General features: G+C 41.0%; 1 protein-coding gene across 1 annotated transcript; it reads left to right on the top strand.

Annotated features, from left to right (window-relative positions):
* The first annotated feature begins 8,512 nt into the window (after positions 1–8,512).
* Positions 8,513–10,844, top strand: LOC101785915 (anthranilate O-methyltransferase 2). The gene is made up of 4 exons (XM_004984035.3): positions 8,513–8,587; positions 8,824–9,255; positions 9,916–10,185; positions 10,443–10,844. The coding sequence occupies exons 1-4, from the start codon at positions 8,513–8,515 to the stop codon at positions 10,806–10,808; spliced, it is 1,143 nt and encodes a 380-aa protein (XP_004984092.1). The 3' UTR covers positions 10,809–10,844.
* The last annotated feature ends 11,320 nt before the right edge of the window (positions 10,845–22,164 follow it).

Here is a 22,164-nt window from a genome sequence, read left to right as displayed (position 1 = left end):
AAAACCAACAATACTCATCAGTGATCCCACGGGTTCCGAGCTAGGAGGAGAGGGCTTCGGGTTATGCTAAAGCGCGCGACCATCAAGGACCTACATGAGCGGGTGTCTGTCGGTGCGTCTGAGTGTGAGTGTGCCTGTGACTCTGACTGTGCATGTGAGTGAGACTTAGAATAATTGAGATCAACACCTTTGCCCGCTTGACCATGATCTTCCCCTCGGCAAAGGCATTTTCCCCTCTCCCCCCGAGTGCTAGCTCAGGGGCACTCGGCAAAGCGTATTTCCCCCGTGAATTTGTGACTCACACTGGCACGTGGACCCTTGGCGGGCTTTGCCGAGTGCTCCGGGGTGACACTCGGCAAACAAAGTAATTGCCGAGTGCCCTACTGCGACACTCGGCAAAAAGGTACCCATATTGCATGTGCAAAAGCACTTTTAGTAATTAAAAGTATGTAAACTTTGTGTAAACCTAGTCAAATTCACTAAACATTGCGTATTCCATTTTTTAAGTAATATTGTTCCATTATTTCATGGATTTATAGCTCATATTGAATTTATATCTGTTAAATTCATATACTTGCAATTAATAAATAAAAATTATCAAACGGATCCGAAAAATCCCCAAAATTTGACTTGAACCAATCTATGTTCTCTATGGCCTATAAAAATAAATTGGGACTCAATGACAAATTCAAGTATCGATTCGACTCAAAATCTTACCGGATCCTTCCAACTTCTACGAATCCTCTCCGGAGATGCTTCGAATTCTAAGCATCATATGTCAAAACTTGTGCGAAACCTTGTCAATTTTTTACCACAGCCTCTGCATATGAAATCATAGCATCTTGCAAAATCTCGTGATTTTCAAACTTCGTTTGTATTTTTGAGAATTAAACAATCATTTGGCCACACGTTCGTAGTCGTGTTTCCTTAACAAAATGTTCGAAATTTCTTTTCATTTTCTGGGTAAGACCTCAATTTGGACTCACTAACATGAATATGATTTTTCCACTCATATTATTTCATTATTCCAAACACCTGCAGTTCAAATTTGACTTAAATCAACAAATTACTCTAAATGAAATTAATTGATTAAATATAGCAAACAGGTCAATAAGAAGTCCACCTTGTACCATGCAGTGCCAAATCTCATACATGTGGAGTATAAAAAGTTTGGAGGGGGGAGGAGGGAATTTTTTTTGCCGAGTGTGCTAAAAAACACTCGGCAACCCCTCAGGTTTGCCGAGTGCGCCACCGAGACACTCGGCAAACTCGCATCTTTGCCGAGTGCCCCCCGTCGACACTCGGCAAACCCTAACGTCCGTCACGGCGACGGCCCAGCGCGGCACGTGGAAGTCACGTGCTCAAGTATTTGCCGAGAGGATTTTGTTTGCCGAGTGCCCCGTGGGAGTTTGCCGAGTGTTTTTTTGGTGGCACTCGGCAAATCGTGTTTTCACCGAGTGTATTATTTTTGCCGAGTGTTACTAGAAATGCACTCAGCAAACGGGTCCTTCGCCGAGTGCCCGCAATAATACACTCGGCGAAGATATTACACTCGGCGACTTTGAGGTTTCCCGTAGTGTCTTAAAGTGAAGGTACAGGTGTGTTGCAATTTAATTACTTGTGATATGAGTTAACCAAATATTATCCTTGATTAAAATAAACCATTTGCTTGGTTTGTTGAGGAGTATCATCTTAAGCTCCAAAGGGTACGTAGCTTTGCTACCGCATAAAAGGTCAAAAGTGACAGGATAGCAAACGGTTCCATGAACACATTGAGATAATGACATTTTATTAGCCAGTTCCAGGAAACACCATACCATCTAACATGAGTATCACAAAGTTCTGCTGGAGGATAACTACCAATGCGATAAATAACCAACGGTTACAAAACACAATTGTATGAATAAAAGACAGGTATATGTCTAAGATGGTTCTACAAGGAATGCCGGCCTTTAGCAGTTCAGAACCTGACAGTGTTTTTTTTCCCGAGCAAGCTTGGGCAGTTGCTCTGCCATTTCATCATGTAAAAAGAAAGTTATGTACATTAAAAGCCCTTAGGGTTCAGAGAGAGAAAATAAAAGGAAAAAACAACTAGTTAGCAATATTTAGTTAGCATAGTGTTCCCAGTCTGACAACCATGGTTATGGAGGGGCAACAGTGAACTACTCTGAAATCTCCATGCTACTTTGTACTAGGCAGCGACGTCTTGGTGAATGCGGTCACAGAGCTGGTCAGCGGTCACTGATTCATTGTCAAAAACACTCCTGCAATATGTATGTTGTCTTCTGCTTTCTTCCCTTTGTTCTTCACTCAGGTTTTTTCGTGTTCTATGTATTAAGATAAGTTAATCGTGCATCCATATGGCATGAGTAGTCCTTTTCTGTAACCTTTTGTTTTACTTGTTATAGCATGAATATGGGTCTTTGAACACATATGCTTGGCAAGTGGCAACTAAAGCTAACTGATGTGAAGCAGGTATCTGTTCCGAACTATTTATCTCTGACAGCAGAACAAGTAACTCTAGTGCAATAGTTGAGAGGCATTTTAAGATTTCCATGCTATTGCCTCCAATTTTCCATGTATCTTGGCAACATCAGTAACCAAAAGGATCAACAGTCACCAGAACGTTTATATGATATGGCAGTGCTCCTGCCTTTTCTTTTCAAAAAAAAAAACAGAACGTTTATGGCAACTGAAGCTATCAACTGCATTTAGGTCCTTTCTAGAAATAGGTTGGCTGGAAATAACTAGGGGCGTACTAAATTGCACAAGGAAAGGCAGAGCTATGCTTCAGAATGGAGTTGAAGATAATTGGAATCTTCAGAGTATATGGACACATACCTGGGGAAGAATTGACATCAGAAATCTACAGCCGGCAGTGGTACACGGATATTTGTTCTGAACTATGCAGCAGAAAGGAGAACAAGTAACTTTAATGCACTAGTGCACACAGATATTTTTCAGATTTTCTCAGTAAAAGGAAAATCAAGCAGGCACCATCAGTCCATCACATTTTGACATTTTTTTTCGAGGAATCTATGGTAGGCGATTGCCAACCTGAACTTCTCATTAACAAAGTGTGGCAAATCCACGAATTGCATCAGAAGTTGCAAGCACAAAGTGTGGCAAATCCACGGATTGCCGCCCTGAACTTCTCATTGACATTTGAGCTGCATTTAGATTCTTTTCAACTACCATATCCTATTTCAGTGAAACTTGGTGGAATCATAGCTACGCTTGGAAATTTCATAGTATGGATGGATGGATGAATACCTGAAGCCTGAAGGTGAAGATTGACATTGGAAATCGACAGCCGGCAGCGGGGAGCCATCAAATCGATGCTTGCCGACCAGGCAACAACCGAGCCGGAGCAGCAGAAATCGCGCTCCGCCGACGTCGTCGGGTTGAGCTCCTCCAGTCCTCGCCTCGGAGTGGAGGGTCCGAGCTGCCGCCGTGCGCAGTTGGCCTGGCTGCTACGCCCACCGGCGAGGCGATGCCTGCTATTATTTATTTTCTAACATAATACCTTTACAAATACGTTGCAATTTTTAAACAAGCTCAGCTTTGAAAGTACGATGCAAAGGGGAAAACTATGAATATACTGGGGATGGAACAATTTATATCCTCTAGAACTTGTAGTGGTAACTCTAACTCTAGGAGTCTTCAATTAGTAATAGTGTAATACTAACTCTACCTCTAAGGAGCCGCCAATTAGTAATACTTACCCCATTATCTAACAAATACAATAAAAAGATTAGTCTAACACGACAAGCTAGTTAATTGATTGCGTATCAAGATAATATCTACTCATCAGTCATCGGTTGGTAGTGATCAATCTGACTACAGATGTATATATATGCTTGTGATTCACATGCTCTGTAATGCCTGAATAAAATTTAATCTTTTATTAACGGAAGCAGCTCTTGGTTATAAGGACGAAGCATTTCATCAAGCTTGCTAATATTGTAGGAGTATGGGTCAGATTGGACCGCGAATCCTGTACACATTACGCAGGTACCACGCATGTGTTTGGCCAGTGGTGTTGCATTCAATAGAGCATAGAAGATGTATACATAATCATTAAAAAAAAAGGAAGATAAACACTATACACAGTGGCGGAGCCCTCCTTGAGTCCCGCCTCCATTTTTTAGGAGAAAGGAGGAAGAAGAAGAGGGAGGAAGAGGGAGGAAGAAGAAGAATCCCCTAGGAGCCATGGCTGGTGTAACAACTCTGCCTTAATTAGGTGTACTTAAACCTTTAAACCTAAACAAGTTGTTTGTCGCTAAGCAAAAGAGGTAAAATGTCCTTTTTGACCCAAAAAGCTCTTTTTGGAGTTAAAATTTAAAACTTGAGTTTTTATATATAAACTTAAATCTTTTGCCCAAATAAGAGTGGTAAAACTTTTAATTTCAAATAACTTTTGTTAAAGACCCTTTGGCTAATTCGGAGAGGGAGAAGATCAAAAACAAGAATCAAAACAGGAGTGTTATAAAACCCTGCAAACAACCTAAGTCCTGGAATTCAAGTTTTCCTTCAACTTTGCAACCTGTTATCTCACAATTTTCTATCTAACCTCAAGACAGACTTTTAATAAAACGTTGAACTACAACCACAGTACTACAAGTTTGCTTAAGGGGTTTTCGACTGTTTAGTTTGAAAATCGTAAGGAGTGCCCCCCCCCCAAAGTCGATAGTGTGCGCTGCCCGACCTTGCCTCGACGCCAGCACGCCCGGGCATGTTCGCCCGCGCGTCGCCCGCCGCGTGGCCGCCGTCCACCGGCAGCTCGCCGGCGTCCTATCCCCGATGAGGAAGCGACAGGACGAGAGCCTCGACACCCAACCCGCGCCCACGACAAGATAGGGCGAGCGCCATGCTGGCCAATCGTCAGCCGAGCACATCCTTCGCCCCTGCCGCGCATCCACGCCCACCAACCGGAGCTTTGCCCACTTGTCGGAAAAGCCGCTGTCATCCCACGCCTCCGCCCGCTCGCCCAACCAGTGCTCGCATCTTCCTTCCCCTCGCATGCCACGCCACCGTCGCACATCGGCCAAGCCGCCGCCCCCAATCCGGTGCTTGATGCAATCAGACACACGCTCGACCTCGCCAATCCTCCCATCCGGCAAAACCGCACTTGCCTGACACTATCTCCCTTGCCCAATGCCTAGAGGATCCTATCCCTGGAGCTCCGCTTCTCCGGCCAATGGAGGCGTCGACCAATCGCTGCCGCGACAGAGCACTTCCTTCTTCCTCGATCTTATCCTCTCACCCGTTCAAGTTCGTTTCCTTCCTCCGAACACTTCCGCGCATCTATAAAAAGGTACCAAAGCCTCTTACCAGAATCCCCTTTGCCATCACCGCCTTTGCCGCAATACCTGCTCTGTTATTCTCCACCGCACTCGCCGCCGCCTGAGCTCTCGGTGGAGCTCCCCTTTCCGCCCGACCCCGCGCGCTTGGCCGACACCACCAACCGTTTCACCATCCTCTCGCACTGCTCTAGAGCTTGCTTGTTGTCCATGAGAAGCACCGCCACCGCCGGAGCACCGCCGAACCTCGCCGCCGCTCGAAGCTTACCGCCTTCCACCGTTCCTCCTCGGCTTGTTTCTTCCCAACCCCAAGACCTCGTCCGTAGGACCGGAGGTAAGCTGCCGACCCCTGTCCGTCTCGCCCGACCCCTGTCCGCCTCGCCCGAGGGCTCGGTTGTGTCTTTTTGTTTTGACCGAGGGTATCTGTGTAAAATTCCAAGGACTTCTCTGTGTTAAATCTTAGGATCCCGGTACAGTCTTTCCTTAAGTCTAAGAGTCAGATCGTAAGTTTTCCCCGACCTGACTTTTTTTAACTCGTTTTGAAATCGATAGAAACTTGGAAGTTACATCTTAAATCGAGGAAAAATCAGAAAAATACCAAATCACTTTTGTTGGAATCCTTGTTCTGTCTAGTTTCTTACAAAAATAAGTTTGCTCATGTTACTGTTATAAATAATATCTTATGGTTTTATCCTTTGTTTAGGCCTTTTAAATCATAGTAAATAGAAGAAAAGTGCTAAATAGATAAATCCAACTCTGTGGTGAATGTGGCCTTTATGCAACCTCCTTTCTACCAAAAAGACATGCCTTGCATCGTTGGTGTACAAGCATGAATACAACTAAACTCCTGCATGTGCATGTCGTGTAGAAGCTAATCTCACCGATGGAACCTACGAGCTCCACCCTGCACCAGAGGAAGAACCTGCTGCGGAACTTCATCACTTGGAAGAAGAGCTCGAGCTAGATCAAGACCCCGAGGAACCGCTAACTTTTCCTGAAGGCAAGCCTCAGTGCATGCTTCCCTGTTTTTAAACTATGCAATATGTTGATGCTTATGATTGTGCATTTACGTTCATAGGAGTTGAATGACACCTTAGATGCATGAACTTAGCACCCCTTCAATCTGAACACTAGCATGATAAGTCGCGTAGATGCAATGCTTAATAGGGCACGGTAAAAGTCGAGTGATTTCCTGTCACTCGCGAGTTATAGGAGTTGTTTGTTTACTTATGTTACAACCATAAGGATGACGGGCGGGGCAGGGCCTTGTGAACTGTTTTGGTGGTCGGTGGATTGCCCCGTCTGTCTAAATGAAAATGGACTAAGGTCAAAACGTGTCGGCGTTCGTGATCAAGTGTTTGAAAGTACTAATCTCATACCTAGTATGGGATAGGGAAGCCTAGTATCTGATTGAACTAGGGCGTGGCTCTGCTGTCCCTGGAATGAGGTTCCCATGGTGCATCATGTGGGTGCAAGTGCGGTCACAGTGCAGCAAGAGGCCGGGACTGTGGAGCATTGCATGCCAAGGGAAGTTTGGGCCTGACACGTGCCTGGGGATCGATGGGGACGGCTAACAAATGAAGCGACCCTTCGTGGTGCGTGAATGTCGTGAGATTAGGTTCGCCATGCATGGTTAACAAATTTGAATCGATTCGTCTGCCTCTCACAGTTTGAGCTTGCTTGATCGCTATTCTGCACTGAGTAAAGATGGAACATGATGATGATATTAATCTTGATGCTTGTTCTTTAATTGTTTGGAAGCTATGCTTGCTTAGTATAAGTTGCAAATCTAGACTTGTTAAAGAACATAGAACTTGAGCTAAAATATTGAAAGTAAGGACCAACTATAGACGCTTTTGGCAAAGCAAACCCAAAGCCAAAAAGCCTTGCATATCTAAGTTTTGGTGGCAGTAGTTATCACCTGTCGGGTCAGTCTTGCTGAGTATTAGCTATTCAGGCTTGTTGTGTCTTAACTTTTTAGGTGGTGTTAATGGTTTGGCTGCTGGCACCACTTGACCTGCCCAGCTTCCTCCGAGCTGGACAGTCATGTGGGATCCCTCCTCGGATGGCGAGGGCAGGGATTATTGATGTCATGATCGGCTTCATCATGATATCGTGTATCGACGTTTAGCTTCCGCTTGTTTGCTTCATCTGGTTGAACCTTGTAAACTTGTTTGAACTTCGAAAACTCTGATGTGATAAATGTTGAACTAAGTTAATGTGATGGGAATGTTGTAACCTCTGTGCTACTCACCTTCGTGTGAGCAATACTTCTCGATCCTGTGTAAGTGGTTTATCGGATGAAATCCGACGGACGACCGAGTTGACTTGCTTAAAGTGCATGATCGCGTGTCAGGCGACTTAAACGTATTTTAGCCAAGTTAATTTGGGTGGTTCCACCACAGCTGGCTCCGCCACTGACTATACATACAGTGCAGCACGTGAAAATATAACACATCAGAATAAGCATGTATCGAGATAGACCATAACATTACTGACATGGATATGATCGAGCATTCTGGCCGAAGGAATAACAGGGAGATTGCCTAATGGTATAGTACATATTCATCAGAAATCTAGGGTTCATACTATCCCTAGAACACACATAATGGCATGAACTCGGCAAAACATATATAAGGGGAAGCTGAGATGCCCAAATTCCTCGGAACGGGTCGGCCAAGGCTTCTCCAATTAGCCTTTTGTTAGATGGGGTGCCCAATACGAGTGCCCTACCTTTTGTCATATTTCCTGTAAAATATTAACATGCACAAAACACACGTACTCGAAAATGGATTAATGTTAGATGCCAGGTAGCATATAAAAGGTATAAATATGACAGATTATTATGCCACTAAAGCAGGTAATTAATAAATCATGTATATAAGGAGTGCCAACATGGATTGCTATATAAAAGCATGTGGATGAAAGCCTTCTGGAAGCGTGATCCACGACGTGCATGCAGTGGTTGTTGAGATGCTGTATATGATGATTTTATAGATGCTGCACTCTCCAGGTATTGGCGTATCCACGATTATCTTTCGTTTATCTCACCTGGATGCTTCAATTATTACCATTTTTTACCATTTATTTGATGGGATTTGGTAACCTGCCCTCCCTATAAAAGGACCACAGTGCACTGCGTGTAGATTCAGATCGAGCATACAAACACTCCAGCCCCGGCCTGAAAATCTAGCTAGATAGCTACAGCCATGAAGGTGGAGAAGGACCTTCACATGTCCACAGGCGACGGAGCCAACAGCTACGCTGCCAACTCCAGGATCCAAGTTTGTACTCCATCAACTACAATATGCAATACTGCAGTACTCTCACCGTCCCGAATTATAAGTTACTTCAGATTTTTTAAATTCATAGATATTACTATGCGTCTAGATACAGGGTATCCCCAAGTGCATAGCAAAATCTATGAAGTAAAAAAGCTAAAACGACCTGTATATAATTTGGGACGGAGGGAGTACGGTGTTGACCGTCATCACTTAATTTCATGTATGCCGTGGTGCAGAAGAGGGCACTACTGATGACCAAACCAGTGCTTCAGAAGGCCATACAAGACATGTACACGTCGTCGATCTCCAGCCGGAGCACGGTGGTTGTCGCCGACCTCGGCTGCTCATCGGGGCCGAACACGCTGCTCGTCGTCGATGAGGTGATGAGCACACTCCGGGATTGCGCCCGTGAGGAGGAAACGACAGATGAAGACGACCGGCGTTCCATGCAAGTGCAGTTCTTCCTGAACGATCTGCCTGGCAACGACTTCAACCTCGTCTTCCGGTCACTGCAGCAGTTGCAGGACTTCGATGTGGAGGAGGAAGACGAGACGGTGGCGCTTCCTTGCTACGTTGCTGGGCTTCCGGGGTCTTATTACAGGAGGCTTTTCCCGTGCCAAAGCGTCCATCTCTTCCACTCGTCCTACAGCCTCATGTGGCGCTCCAAGGTATGTATGCATGTCACACTGCTCCACAAGGAAAAAAAAAGGATAGTAATACTGGAGAGAAATATTGTACATGTATATAATGTGAAAATCAAGGTATATACGCCGAACGCAGCACTAAATAAAGATACTCCTATACCGTACCGGCCCTAAGGAGCCATATATACACACATGATCTGAATAATTGCTCCCTGCATTCCTCAAATAATTGTTGTTTCAGACAGGACACACGATCGCCAAGACACTAGTAATTTGACCATATTATAATATTATTAAACAACTTTAAAATATAGTGATTATGTAATATTTAAAACTTGTATTGGAGATGAATCTAGCCATACACTTTTCAATAGGTAATAATTTGAAACATTCAAATATATGTGATAGTCAATCTAAAATCAAAATGGCAATTATTTGAAGACTGGAGGGAGTATACTTCATGGAATTATATTGTCTTCTGGTATCTAACAATGATTTTGCACCGTCAAACTACACCCCATAAACACTAAAAATATGAGTGGATGGACAATATTTAGAACCAACTAGTATGAATTTGGATTCTTTAGAATTCCTAATGGTATGAAGTTGGGAATGATAGCATGTTAAAAGATATATCTTTAATTTTGTAGGCTTCATGTATGTACGGTATTTAACTGTGTATAGGTACCTGACGATCTCTCAAATGGAACTTATCTGAATGAAGAAAACGTTTACATTGGGAAGACTACTCCACCGAGTGTGGTAAAACTGTTCCAAGAACAATTTCAGAAGGACTTCAAGTTGTTCCTCACACTGCGGTGCAAAGAACTTGTTGGTGGTGGTCGTATGGTTCTGACATTTCTAGGCCGAAAGACTGAAGAGATGTTGACGCACGGTGAAGTGGGCAGCATGTATGAATTGTTTGCCAAAGCTCTCCAGTGTTTGGTCCAAAAGGTAGATAGATATAAGCTTCTAACAATGTTTCAAAGTTCAAACGAAATCTATGACAACTCATTACTAGGACCCGTCCTAGAACTAAAGCATTCTACAATCTAAAATCTGCAAATGTAAAAGGCCGTCCGAAGATCAACCTGGTAGTGTATCCCAAGCCACAACTACACTTGATTACACACAAATTAAAATTCAGAATCCTTTACACACAAATGATTGTAGTGCATTATTGTGAATCTAAGAGTGCACGCTTGGAACAGGGTCTGGTGGAAAAGGAGAAAATGAACTCCTTTAACCTTCCATACTACGCACCATCAGTGGATGAAGTAAAGGCGTTGATTGAGGAGGAGCTCTTTGACATCGAAAACATCAGACTCTTCGAGAACAATTGGGATCCCCTTGACGACTCAGACAGCGATGTGGTGCTTGATTGTGCCAGCAGTGGTAGAAATGTCGCCAATAAGAGCATAAGGGCAGTGATGGAGCCTCTGATCATCAACCACTTCGGTGAGGCCATACTTGACGAACTGTTCATGTTGTTTGCCGCCATGGTTGCAAAATACCTCGAGATAAGGAAGGCCAAGTACCCTGTCATTGTTGTATCCTTGAAGAAGGTCAGGCATTGAATTGACCTCAGGAATATATAACGTGGTGTGCATATATACAATGTTAATCTTTGAGCACCGGAGAGCTTGAATAAACTAATTAAAATATGTACTTCTATTCTCCAAATGAGATTAAATTTGTACTTGTAAGATGGTTCTGCTGTAGTGTACATGGGACAACATCACAACAACACGCGCAAGGGTGGTTGATAAGCCCAGTGTTGTGCGAGCCGGCTTGCTGCTCGGCCCAGTTCACCTGCAAAATGTTGTGTAACTTGGTGAGCTGGAGCCTGGAAGTGGATATGTAATAAAATGCTTTGCATAGAATAAAATACTCTGCTCCACCAATCAATCTTTATTAAAAACTCCATTCCAAAGATATAGTGCAAGGGAAATGTCATGTTCAGGAGGGGAAAAGGTTTGGAAAATAAGACCTGGAACTCTTGCTTTTCCAAATCTTTCTTCGCGTTAGTGTTTGTTTTATTCACTTATTCTTTTGTATTATTTTGCTGTTGTGGGGTTATCCAGATGAACAACTTTGGCATCTGCAAACCACATCTTAATAGTAAGATGCAGTTATGAAAAGAGAAAGGGTATGTCTACTGTGTTTTTTTTTTCCGTTTATATGTGCAAACCACATCTTAAAGTGAAGGTACAGGTGTGTTGCAATTTCATTACTTGTGATATGAGTTAACCAAACTAGTCCATCAACCCGTGCTCCCGCACGGGCTAATATTTTTTAGAAGCTATTGTATTTAAAATTATTTAGAAATTAAACTTCTAGCTAATAATCAAAATTGTTTACCTACTACTCTCTTATTTTTCAATACTTCAACATAATACTTATATAGATATGTATCTATCCAGTTGTGATTGATTTTTAATTAATAATTACTCAATGCACTTTTTCAACCATATTCATATTTTTTCCAATTTGTATCACACCTCCAATCCTCCATACATTATGTTTAGCATACAAATCAATATTTTTCATCGATTTCTCACATACATGTATAAATGGTCTAAATGGTGGCACTCATCATGTGCATATACTTTAACTTAGTATTTTTTATTAACAATGGCATAAATACATAATTTAAAATCATATATTAATTTACCTTTTATGATGCACATGAAGATAATTATATTAAGATTTAAATGTTTACTTTAGGTTATTTTTAATAACGACATACGTGGATAACATAGATAAAGTTTTAGAATGATATTTTAAGTTATGCTTTATAATGATGTGTATTAGTAAATTGGATGAAGATTATGGGTTTACTTTAAATTATTTTTTATAATAGGTGAGCTCGGTAATTGAAATATAGGTTTAGAGCTCATTTTTGAATATTTTCACAATAATAGTGGTGGGTAACTTTTTAGAAAATATAATAGATCAATGGCTATGATTATTAGAGTTTACAGGATTGATGTTTGACGTTTTTAATTTTTATGAGAATTTGTCTCTTTTTTCTAGCTTGTCTCGTAGGAACTAATTTGAAGCCTCCAATGGAAAAAATGAGACTACATTGCTAAAAAAACTATTACCATAAGCTAGCTCTCGTTTGTTAAATATTCGAACACACAATGCTTATGTAGATATATACTTAATATCTTCATCCAATTGTGATAGATTTTAGTTAGCAGCTATTCTATAATATTTTCATCCACATTTATAATCTTTAACTTTTCACTTTGCATCGCAGGTATGCGCTTGAATTTGTTTAATGAACCTTAAGTTTGAGATACAATTTTAGCATAGAAATCTATATTCTCATCACTTTATATCGGTGACACACATCATGCGTATAAACCTTAATTATTATATCGTATACCAATAGTGCAAGATATAGACGATTTAGAATCATATATTGTTGTATATTTTTAATTAAGGTTATTTGATTCAAATGTAGAGTTACCTCATGTTATTTTTAATAATGGCATGTGTGGGTAATATAGATGCAAATTTTAAGGGGTTTAAATTTTTTAAGTAATAGTGGTAGGCAATTCAGTTGCAAATTAGGGGGTTATTTTAAATATTGTTTATAATGGCATAAAGTGGGTAATTTTGATGAAGATTAGGGGTTACTTTAGTTTATTTTATATAATGGCAGAGGTGGGTAATTTATATATAGATTTAGGGGGTTACTTTAGGCTATTTTCATAATGACATAGGTGGGTAATTTTTTAGAAAATATAATAGATCCAATGGCTATGATGATTTGAATATATCGATTGATGGTCGGATATTTTGCTTTTTTGTGAGAATTTCTAGGATTTCTCTCTTTTTCTAGAGTATCCACCTAGGAATCCTAGGTGGCTTCACTGGAGGCTTCAAAAAAAGCCTCCAATTAGTAATAGTAAGATATTATCCTTGATTAAAAACAAATTCGGAACCATTTGCTTGGTTTGTTGAGTATCATCTTAAGCTCCAAAGGGTACGTAGCTTTGCTACCGCATAAAAGGTCAAAAGTGACAGGATAGCAAACGGTTCCATGAACACATTGAGATAATGACATTTTATTAGCCAGTTCCAGGAAACACCATACCATCTAACATGAGGATAACAAAGTTCTGCTGGAGGATAACTACCAATGCGATAAATAACCAACGGTTACAAAACACAATTGTATGAATAAAAGACAGGTATATGTCTAAGATGGTTCTACAAGGAATGCCGGCCTTTAGCAGTTCAGAACCTGACAGTGTTTTTTTTCCCGAGCAAGCTTGGGCAGTTGCTCTGCCATTTCATCATGTAAAAAGAAAGTTATGTACATTAAAAGCCCTTAGGGTTCAGAGAGAGAGAAAATAAAAGGAAAAAACAACTAGGTAGCAATATTTAGTTAGCATAGTGTTCCCAGTCTGACAACCATGGTTATGGAGGGGCAACAGTGAACTACTCTGAAATCTCCATGCTACTTTGTACTAGGCAGCGACGTCTTGGTGAATGCGGTCACAGAGCTGGTCAGCGGTCACTGATTCATTGTCAAAAACACTCCTGCAATATATATGTTCTCTTATGCTTTCTGCCCTTTGTTCTTCACTCAGGTTTTTTCGTGTTCTATGTATTAAGATAAGATAATCGTGCATCCATATGGCATGAGTAGTCCTTTTCTGTAACCTTTTGTTTTACTTGTTATAGCATGAAAATGGGTCTTTGAACACATATGCTTGGCATGTGGCAACTAAGGCTAACTGATGTGAAGCAGGTATCTGTTCCGAACTATTTATCTCTGACAGTAGAACAAGTAACTCTAGTGCAATAGTTGAGAGGCATTTTAAGATTTCCATGCTATTGCCTCCAATTTTCCATGTATCTTGGAAACATCAGTAACCAAAAGGATCAACAGTCACCAGAACGTTTATATGATATGGTAGTGCTCCTGCCTTTTCTTTTCAAAAAAAAACAGAACGTTTATGGCAACTGAAGCTATCAACTGCATTTAGGTCCTTTCTAGAAATAGGTTGGCTGGAAATAACTAGGGGCGTACTAAATCTTCAGAATGGAGTTGAAGATAATTGGAATCTTCAGAGTATATGGACACATACCTGGGGAAGAATTGACATCAGAAATCGACAGCCAGCAGTGGTACACGGATATTTGTTCTGAACTATGCAGCAGAAAGGAGAACAAGTAACTTTAATGCACTAGTGCACACAGATATTTTTCAGATTTTCTCAGTAAAAGGAAAATCATGCAGGCACCATCAGTCCATCACATTTTGACATTTTTTTTTTCGAGGAATCTATGGTAGGCGATTGCCGACCTGAACTTCTCATTAACAAAGTGTGGCAAATCCACGAATTGCATCAGAAGTTGCAAGCACAAAGTGTGGCAAATCCACGGATTGCCGACCTGAACTTCTCATTGACATTTGAGCTGCATTTAGATTCTTTTCAACTACCATATCCTATTTCAGTGAAACTTGGTGGAATCAGAGCTACGCTTGGAAATTTCATAGTATGGATGGATGGATGAATACCTGAAGCTTGAAGGTGAAGATTGACATTGGAAATCGACAGCCGGCAGCGGGGAGCCATCAAATCGATGCTTGCTGACCAAGCAACAACCGAGCCGGAGCAGCAGAAATCGCGCTCCGCCAGTTCAATAAACAAAATATAGCATTATATGGCATTTTATATTTTTATTAGCCAGTTCAATCTAACACAAGTATAATAAAATTCTGCTGGAGAATAACCCACATGCCATAGCGGAGCAGAACTACCGATGCGATAACTAACCAAGGGTTAAAATCTAAAATTAAAAGAAAAATGGAACAACCTTGAAATTCGCATGCGTGTTAGTTTATGTGCAATTTTCTTTTCAGATGGTGGGAAAAAGAATGTAACTGCCGGTACAGGTGTGTTGTAATTTAATTACTTGTGACATGATGTAACCGGATATTATCACTTTATTAAAAACAAATTCGGAATCATTTGCATGGTTTGTTGAGGAGTATATCATCTTAAGCTTTTCAAAGGGTACGTAACTTTGCTACCACATAAAAGGTCAAAAGTAATGGGATAGAAAACGGTTCCATAAACACATTATATGGAATTTTATGTTTTTATTAGCCAGTTCAATCTAACACAAGTATAACAAAATTCTGCTGGAGAGAATAACCCACAGGCCACAGCGGAGCAGAACTACCGATGCGATGACTAACCAAGGGTTACAAAACGCAATTGTATAAATAAAAGCCAATGCAAGTATATATCTAAGATAGTTCTGCTAAGGAATGCAGGCCTCTAGTAGAACCATCTTAGTAATATTTTAACTAGCTGTGCACCACGTGCATATGGCAACTTTAGCTAGTTAGATTCCTAGTGTGCTGTATTAGTTTGCAAAACCTACATATATCTTGCTTCACTGTAAGAAAACAAATTAATGTAATGATAAAAAAACACAACCATGGAGGGAACACATTACACATCCCATTGGCTTTAATATTTTTCTATTAACAGAGAGGAGTACCATGACCTTTAGGAAGGTATTAAATGAGGAGAGTACAAAAACCGGCCTTTACGAAGGTTCTAACACAACCTAGAGGACTGGATTCTCAACATTGGAGTTATCTCTCGGTTCTCTATTACTCTATCCATCCCAAATTATTAGTCACTCCACCTTTGTTCTAAGTCAAACTCGACTAATTTTGACCAAATTTTGTTAAGAATATATTAAGACCTACAATACTAAATAAATGCACTATAAAGATATATTAATTTTATGGTGGATTGAACGAAACTAATTTGATGTTGGAGTGTTGTTGCTTTTTTCTATTAACTTGCTCAAAGTTAGATGAGTTTGACTTAGGACAAGCTAGAGTGACCGATAATTTGAAACAAAAGGGAGTACAATCGGATTACATTCTCAAATATTATGAAAATTTCACATTCATATGTATTGTTCTGATTACTGCAAGTGATGATGACTACTTGTTTGGACTTTATATCTTTCCTATTTGTTATTTACATATATGAATTCAATTCTAAATTTGTCCATTGAGTCGATATCAGAACTGGCATAGTGGTCCAGCAATACGTGTACTGACCACAACCAAAAGGCATACAAAATTTAAATCTAATGATGAAGTGTGTCAGAAGAATAATGCATAAGGTTAATTGTTCAACGCCAATCAATGTATAAGGTTAATTGTTCAACACCAATCAATGTATAAGGTTAATTGTTCAACACCAATCAAGCTCGCTGACATCACAAAAAAATAGAAATCAAAGCCCATTATTGATCACATGTACATGTGCTGACGATTAAGCATCTTTACTAAATGTATCTCATAAACTCTGTATCGTTTTGTCAAATTTTGAAACGTGGAACCAAGGGAGTTTGCAAGCGTACCTCAATTGACAGTACATGGAAGAAATGAGACCCGAATTAAGTATAAAATGTCGATAAGAAAACACGTCTATAGGATCCTCCTTTTTTAGAAAACACATGTCCATCAACCTATGCTCTAGCACGGACTAGCAATATTAAGGAACATAAGTATTTTAAAGATATCAAAGTATTAGAAGTCTATGGATAAATTTGGGGTCCATGGGAAATAATCAAATTCCTTATCTTTTATCTCTCATTTATTTATTTTCTAACATAATACCTTAACAAATACGTTGCAATTTTTAAACATGCTCAGCTTTGAAAGTACGATGCAAAGGGGAAAACTATGAATATAATGGGGATGGAACAATTTATATCTTCTAGAACTTGTAGTGGTAACTCTAACTTTAGGGAGTCTTCAATTAGTAATAGTGTAATACTAACTCTACCTCAAAGGAGCTGCCAATTAGTAATACTTACTCCATTATCTAACAAATACAATAAAAAGATTAGTCTAACACGACAAGCTAGTTAACTGATTGCGTATCAAGATAATATCTACTCATCAGTCATCGGTTGGTAGTGATCAATCTGAGTACAAATGTATATATGCTTGTGATTCACATGCTCTGTAATGCCTGAATAAAATTTAATCTTTTATTAACGGAAGCAGCTCTTGGTTATAAGGAATTGAAGAAGCATTTCATCAGGCTTGCTAATATTGTAGGAGTATGGGTCAGATTGGACGGCGAATCTTGTGCACATTATGCAGGTACCACGCATGTGTTTGGCCAGTGGTGTTGCATTCAATAGAGCATAGAAGATGTATACACAATCATTAAAAAAAAGGAAGATAAACATGTTGAAATAATGGGCCTAGCCCATAGTAAATTTAGAATTCCAAATAAATCTCAAAGGCCCATGTGGGCAAGAGGTGGAGTGGTGCAAGTCTTTAGTCCCACATTGCTAGTGGAGGAGAGGGATGACCAACTTAAATATGGAAGTTGTCTCCACTCCTCCAAGCTATGTGTGTGGGGAGAGAAGGAGAGCTCCACACGCGCGCGCTTGCTTGCCACGCCTCGCCGGGCGGGGCGGGGCGGGGCAACGAGCGCGGGCGTGCGGCACCTGCGTGAGAATCGTGGGCTCTCCTATATATGCGACCTACCGGCCTCTACCGAAAACCGATCTATTTGAGCTAGGGTTTTTGCCTCCTCTCGCAGGTGCGCCGCCACCGTAGTCTACTCCATCCCGATTGTCGGCGTGCACCGGCGATTGGGAGAGCAGATCTCCGGAATTGTCATCTTTAGCGATCCTGCACCAGGAGAGGGCGAACAAGGTTTTTGGGAAGCGCTCTGCGCGACTGCTCGATCGCTTCCTCCGCTTCGTCAAGTTCTTCATCGACTCCTTCTACACGGCTCGTCTACCTTTTCATCACTCGGGCGTCACTCGTCGTCGCGAACAACGTCAGGCTGCTGATCGTCATCGACTGCTGTATCCGGTAGTCGTCCAGAAGCCAATCTTCATCAAGAAAGAAACGTACGATCTCTTATCTCAAATTATGTCTTCCATACTAGCTATTATGATTTGTTGCAGTCTGATAGCACTGGATAGTATGGTAGAATATGTGATTCTATTTGCAATGATAGATTTGTCTAGATCTTGCGTAGACATGTCTAGTTTAATCTGCTATCTGTTCATCGTATTCATGATTTATTTCTGGATTAAATTAAAACTAAAAGTGCTTATATATACAACAATCCAAAAACCTTGTTGTAGGCACTTTAGTTTTATAGCTGGATTTCTTAATGCACTAAGGCCAGCACCATTTGCTGGCGTGCACTTCAAGAGGTGGCAGGTGAAAGCCACACTGTGGCTTACTGCCATGAAGGTGTTATGGGTGTCCAATGGCAAGCCGGAAGGGGTTCTTGCTCCTGAAAAGGAGAAAGAATATTCGGAAGCCAACACAATCTTCTTGGGCGTTGTGATTGGTGCACTTGCAGAACATCTGCAGGATGTGTACCTCCATCACACAGTCGCAAAGGAGTTGTGGGACGATCTGACTGCCAACTACGGTGGCTCAGATACTGGTACTGAACTGTACATCATTGAGCAGTATCATGACTACAAGATGGTTGACGGAAAATCTGTAGTCGCTCAGGCTCATAAATTACAGTGCATGGTGAAGGAACTCGATCTGCTAAAGATTGTCGTGTCCGACAAGTTTGTGGCTGGGGGCATTATTGCCAAGTTACCTCCATCCTAGAGGGACTTCGCCACTTCTCTCAAACACAAGAGGACAGAAATTTCTGTTTTAGACCTGATTGCATCTCTTGATATTGAGGAGAAAGCTCGGGCTAAAGATGGACGACCTAAAGCTGTTGAGGGTCAGACCAGTGCCAATATGGTGCACCAATCACATCACAATGGCAATGGTGGCAAGGGTAAGGGAAAGAACAATAAGCCTAAGCAGTCCACTACCTTCAAGAAGAAGAAGAACAAGGAGAACAAGGGATGCTTCGTGTGCGGTTCTACTGACCATTGGGTAAAGAAGTGCTCAAACCGCAAAGGAAGAAAACCTCCACAGTAGAAGTCTGTGAGCATGGTGACCAGCGCTGGAGACGGAAATAGTGGGTATGATAATTTACCTTATGTTTTTTCAGTGTTTCAATCTAGTAATACTTGGTGGCTTGATACTGGTGCTAATGTTCATGTGTGTGCTGATGCCTCCTTGTTTTCATCTTACCAGGTCGCTCAGGATTCCTCCATCCTAATGGGGAATGGGTCACATGCTTCTGTTCATGGTGTTGGTACGGTAAATCTGAAGTTTACTTCAGGAAAGATCGTGCAGCTAAAGAACGTGCAGCATGTCCCTTCTATCAAGAAGAATCTGGTTAGTGGCTCCCTTTTGTGTAGGGATGGTTTTAAGGTAGTGCTTGAGTCTAATAAAATTGTCGTGTCTAAGAGTGGACAATTTATTGGTAAAGACTATGAGTACGGAGGCTTGTTCCGCTTTTCCCTTTCAGATTATTGTAATAAGTCTGTGAACTATATTTGTGATGGTATTAATGAGAGTGATGCTAGTGTTTGGCATTCACGTTTATGTCATCTGAATTTTGGTTCTATGTCTCGACTTTCCAGCCTGTGTTTAATTCCGAATTTTTCCATTGTCAAAGGTTCTAAGTGCTATAGTTGTGTGCAATCTAAGCAACCTCGAAAACCTCACAAGGTGGTCGAGGAGAAACACTTGGCACCACTTGAACTAATTCATTCTGATATATGCGAGATGAATGGTGTGTTGACCAAAGGTAGAAAAAGATATTTCATGACTTTGATAGATGTTGCGTCTATATATTGCTATGTATATTTATTGAAAACGAAAGATGAGGCTCTTAACTACTTTAAAATCTATAAGGCTGAAGTTGAGAATCAACTTGAGAAAAAGATCAAGAGAATTAGATCTGATCGTGGTGGCGAGTATTTCTCTAATGATTTTGACTTGTTCTGTGAAGAACATGGTATTATACATGAGAGGACGCCTCCCTATTCGCCCCAATCAAACGGGGTTGCCGAAAGAAAGAATCGCACTTTGACTGACTTGGTGAACGCCATGTTAGACACCAGTGGATTATCTAAGGCATGGTGGGGGGAGGCTGTATTGACTTCATGCCATGTCCTGAATAAAGTACCCATGAAGAATAAGGAGAAAACTCCCTATGAAGAATGGATTGGAAGAAAACCATCACTTTCATACTTACGCACTTGAGGTTGCTTGGCCAAAGTTAGTGTGCCAATCAACAAGAAATGTAAGTTGGAACCTAAAACTGTGGATTGTGTCTTTTTGGGATATGCTCATCATAGCATAGCCTATAGATTTTTAGTTGTTAAATCAGAGGTGCCCGATGTTCATGTTAATTCCTTGATGGAGTCTCGTGATGTTACTTTCTTTGAGAATATATTTCCTATGAAATATTTGCATAGTATGTCTAGACTACCTTCTGATATGATTGATGAGACAACTCCTGAACCTATTGTGTTTTTTGATCATGCTAAACAAACACTTGAGCCAGTTCATGAGGAGGTTAACAGTGAAGCTCCTAAGAGGAGCAAGAGACAAAGAACTACAAAGTCCTTTGGTGATGATTTCACTGTCTATCTCAAAGACGATACTCCTAAGACTATTTCAGAGGTATTTGCATCTCTAGATGCAGATGATTGGAAAGAAGCTATCCATAGTGAGATGAACTCTATTCTTTCTAATGGAACTTGGGAGGTTGTAGATCGACCGTATGGTTGTAAACCTGTGGGTTGCAAGTGGGTGTTCAAAAAGAAGCTTAGGCCTGATGGTACTATTAATAAGTACAAGGCTCGACTTGTGGCTAAGGGTTATACCCAGAAAGAAGGCGAAGATTTATTTGACACTTACTCACCTGTTGCGAGATTGACCAGCATTTGAGTATTACTTTCCCTTGCTACCTCACATGGTCTTCTCGTCCATCAGATGGATGTTAAGACAGCTTTCCTTAATGGAGAGTTGGATGAGGAAATTTATATGAATCAGCCTGATGGGTTTGTAATAAAGGGTCAATAGAACAAGGTGTGTAAATTGCTGAAATCTTTGTATGGCCTGAAACAAGCACCTAAGCAGTGGAATGAGAAATTTGATACTACACTCATATCAGCAGGCTTTTCTGTCAATGAGTCTGATAGATGTGTGTACTACCACCATGGTGGGGGTGAGGGAGTTATATTGTGCTTGTATGTCAATAACATATTGATCTTTGGTACAAATCTTGACGTGATTAAAGAGGTCAAGTCATTTCTGTGCTAAAAATTTTGACATGAAAGATCTGGGAGAGGCTGATGTAATTCTGAATATCAAGTTGATCAAAGGAGAGAATGGGATTACTCTCACGCAATCTCATTATGTGGAAAAGGTCTTGAGCCGGTTTGGCTTCAAGGACAGTATGCCTTCTCCCACACCTTATGATCCGAGCTTGATACTTTGGAAAAACAAGAGAATTGGTAGAGACCAATTAAGATACTCTCAGATTATTGGATCACTTATGTATTTAGCCAGTGCTACTAGGCCTGACATCTCATATGCTGTTTGCAAACTAAGCCGGTTTACCTCTAATCCGGGAGATGATCATTGGCGTGCGCTTGAGCGAGTCATGCGCAATTTAGTTGGTACTATGGATTACGGAATTCACTACTCCGGGTATCCTGTGGTACTGGAAGGCTATAGTGATTCAAATTGGATATCTGATGCTGATGAACTGTATGATATGGCAGGGGCTGTTCCCAATCTTTCGATGAGAGGAGGGGTAACTTCGATTTGGGGGTGGAATCAACGTTGGCTGTCCGACTACAACAATCACAGGATGATGCGCCTTAGCAACAGGTACACCGATTCCGACGTTGGCTGTTCTTGCCGGGCCAAGAACACCCTTGAACCTGCTAGCAATCGAGAACAAGCAAGAACAAGATGAACAAGCAAATAAACCCACGGATCTGAAACAAATGAAACCTGAATCACGA

Source organism: Setaria italica, chromosome IX, assembly GCF_000263155.2.
Source record: "Setaria italica strain Yugu1 chromosome IX, Setaria_italica_v2.0, whole genome shotgun sequence".
In the NCBI taxonomy this organism is placed as follows: Eukaryota; Viridiplantae; Streptophyta; class Magnoliopsida; order Poales; family Poaceae; genus Setaria; species Setaria italica.
This window is presented reverse-complemented; position numbering and strand designations above follow the sequence as displayed.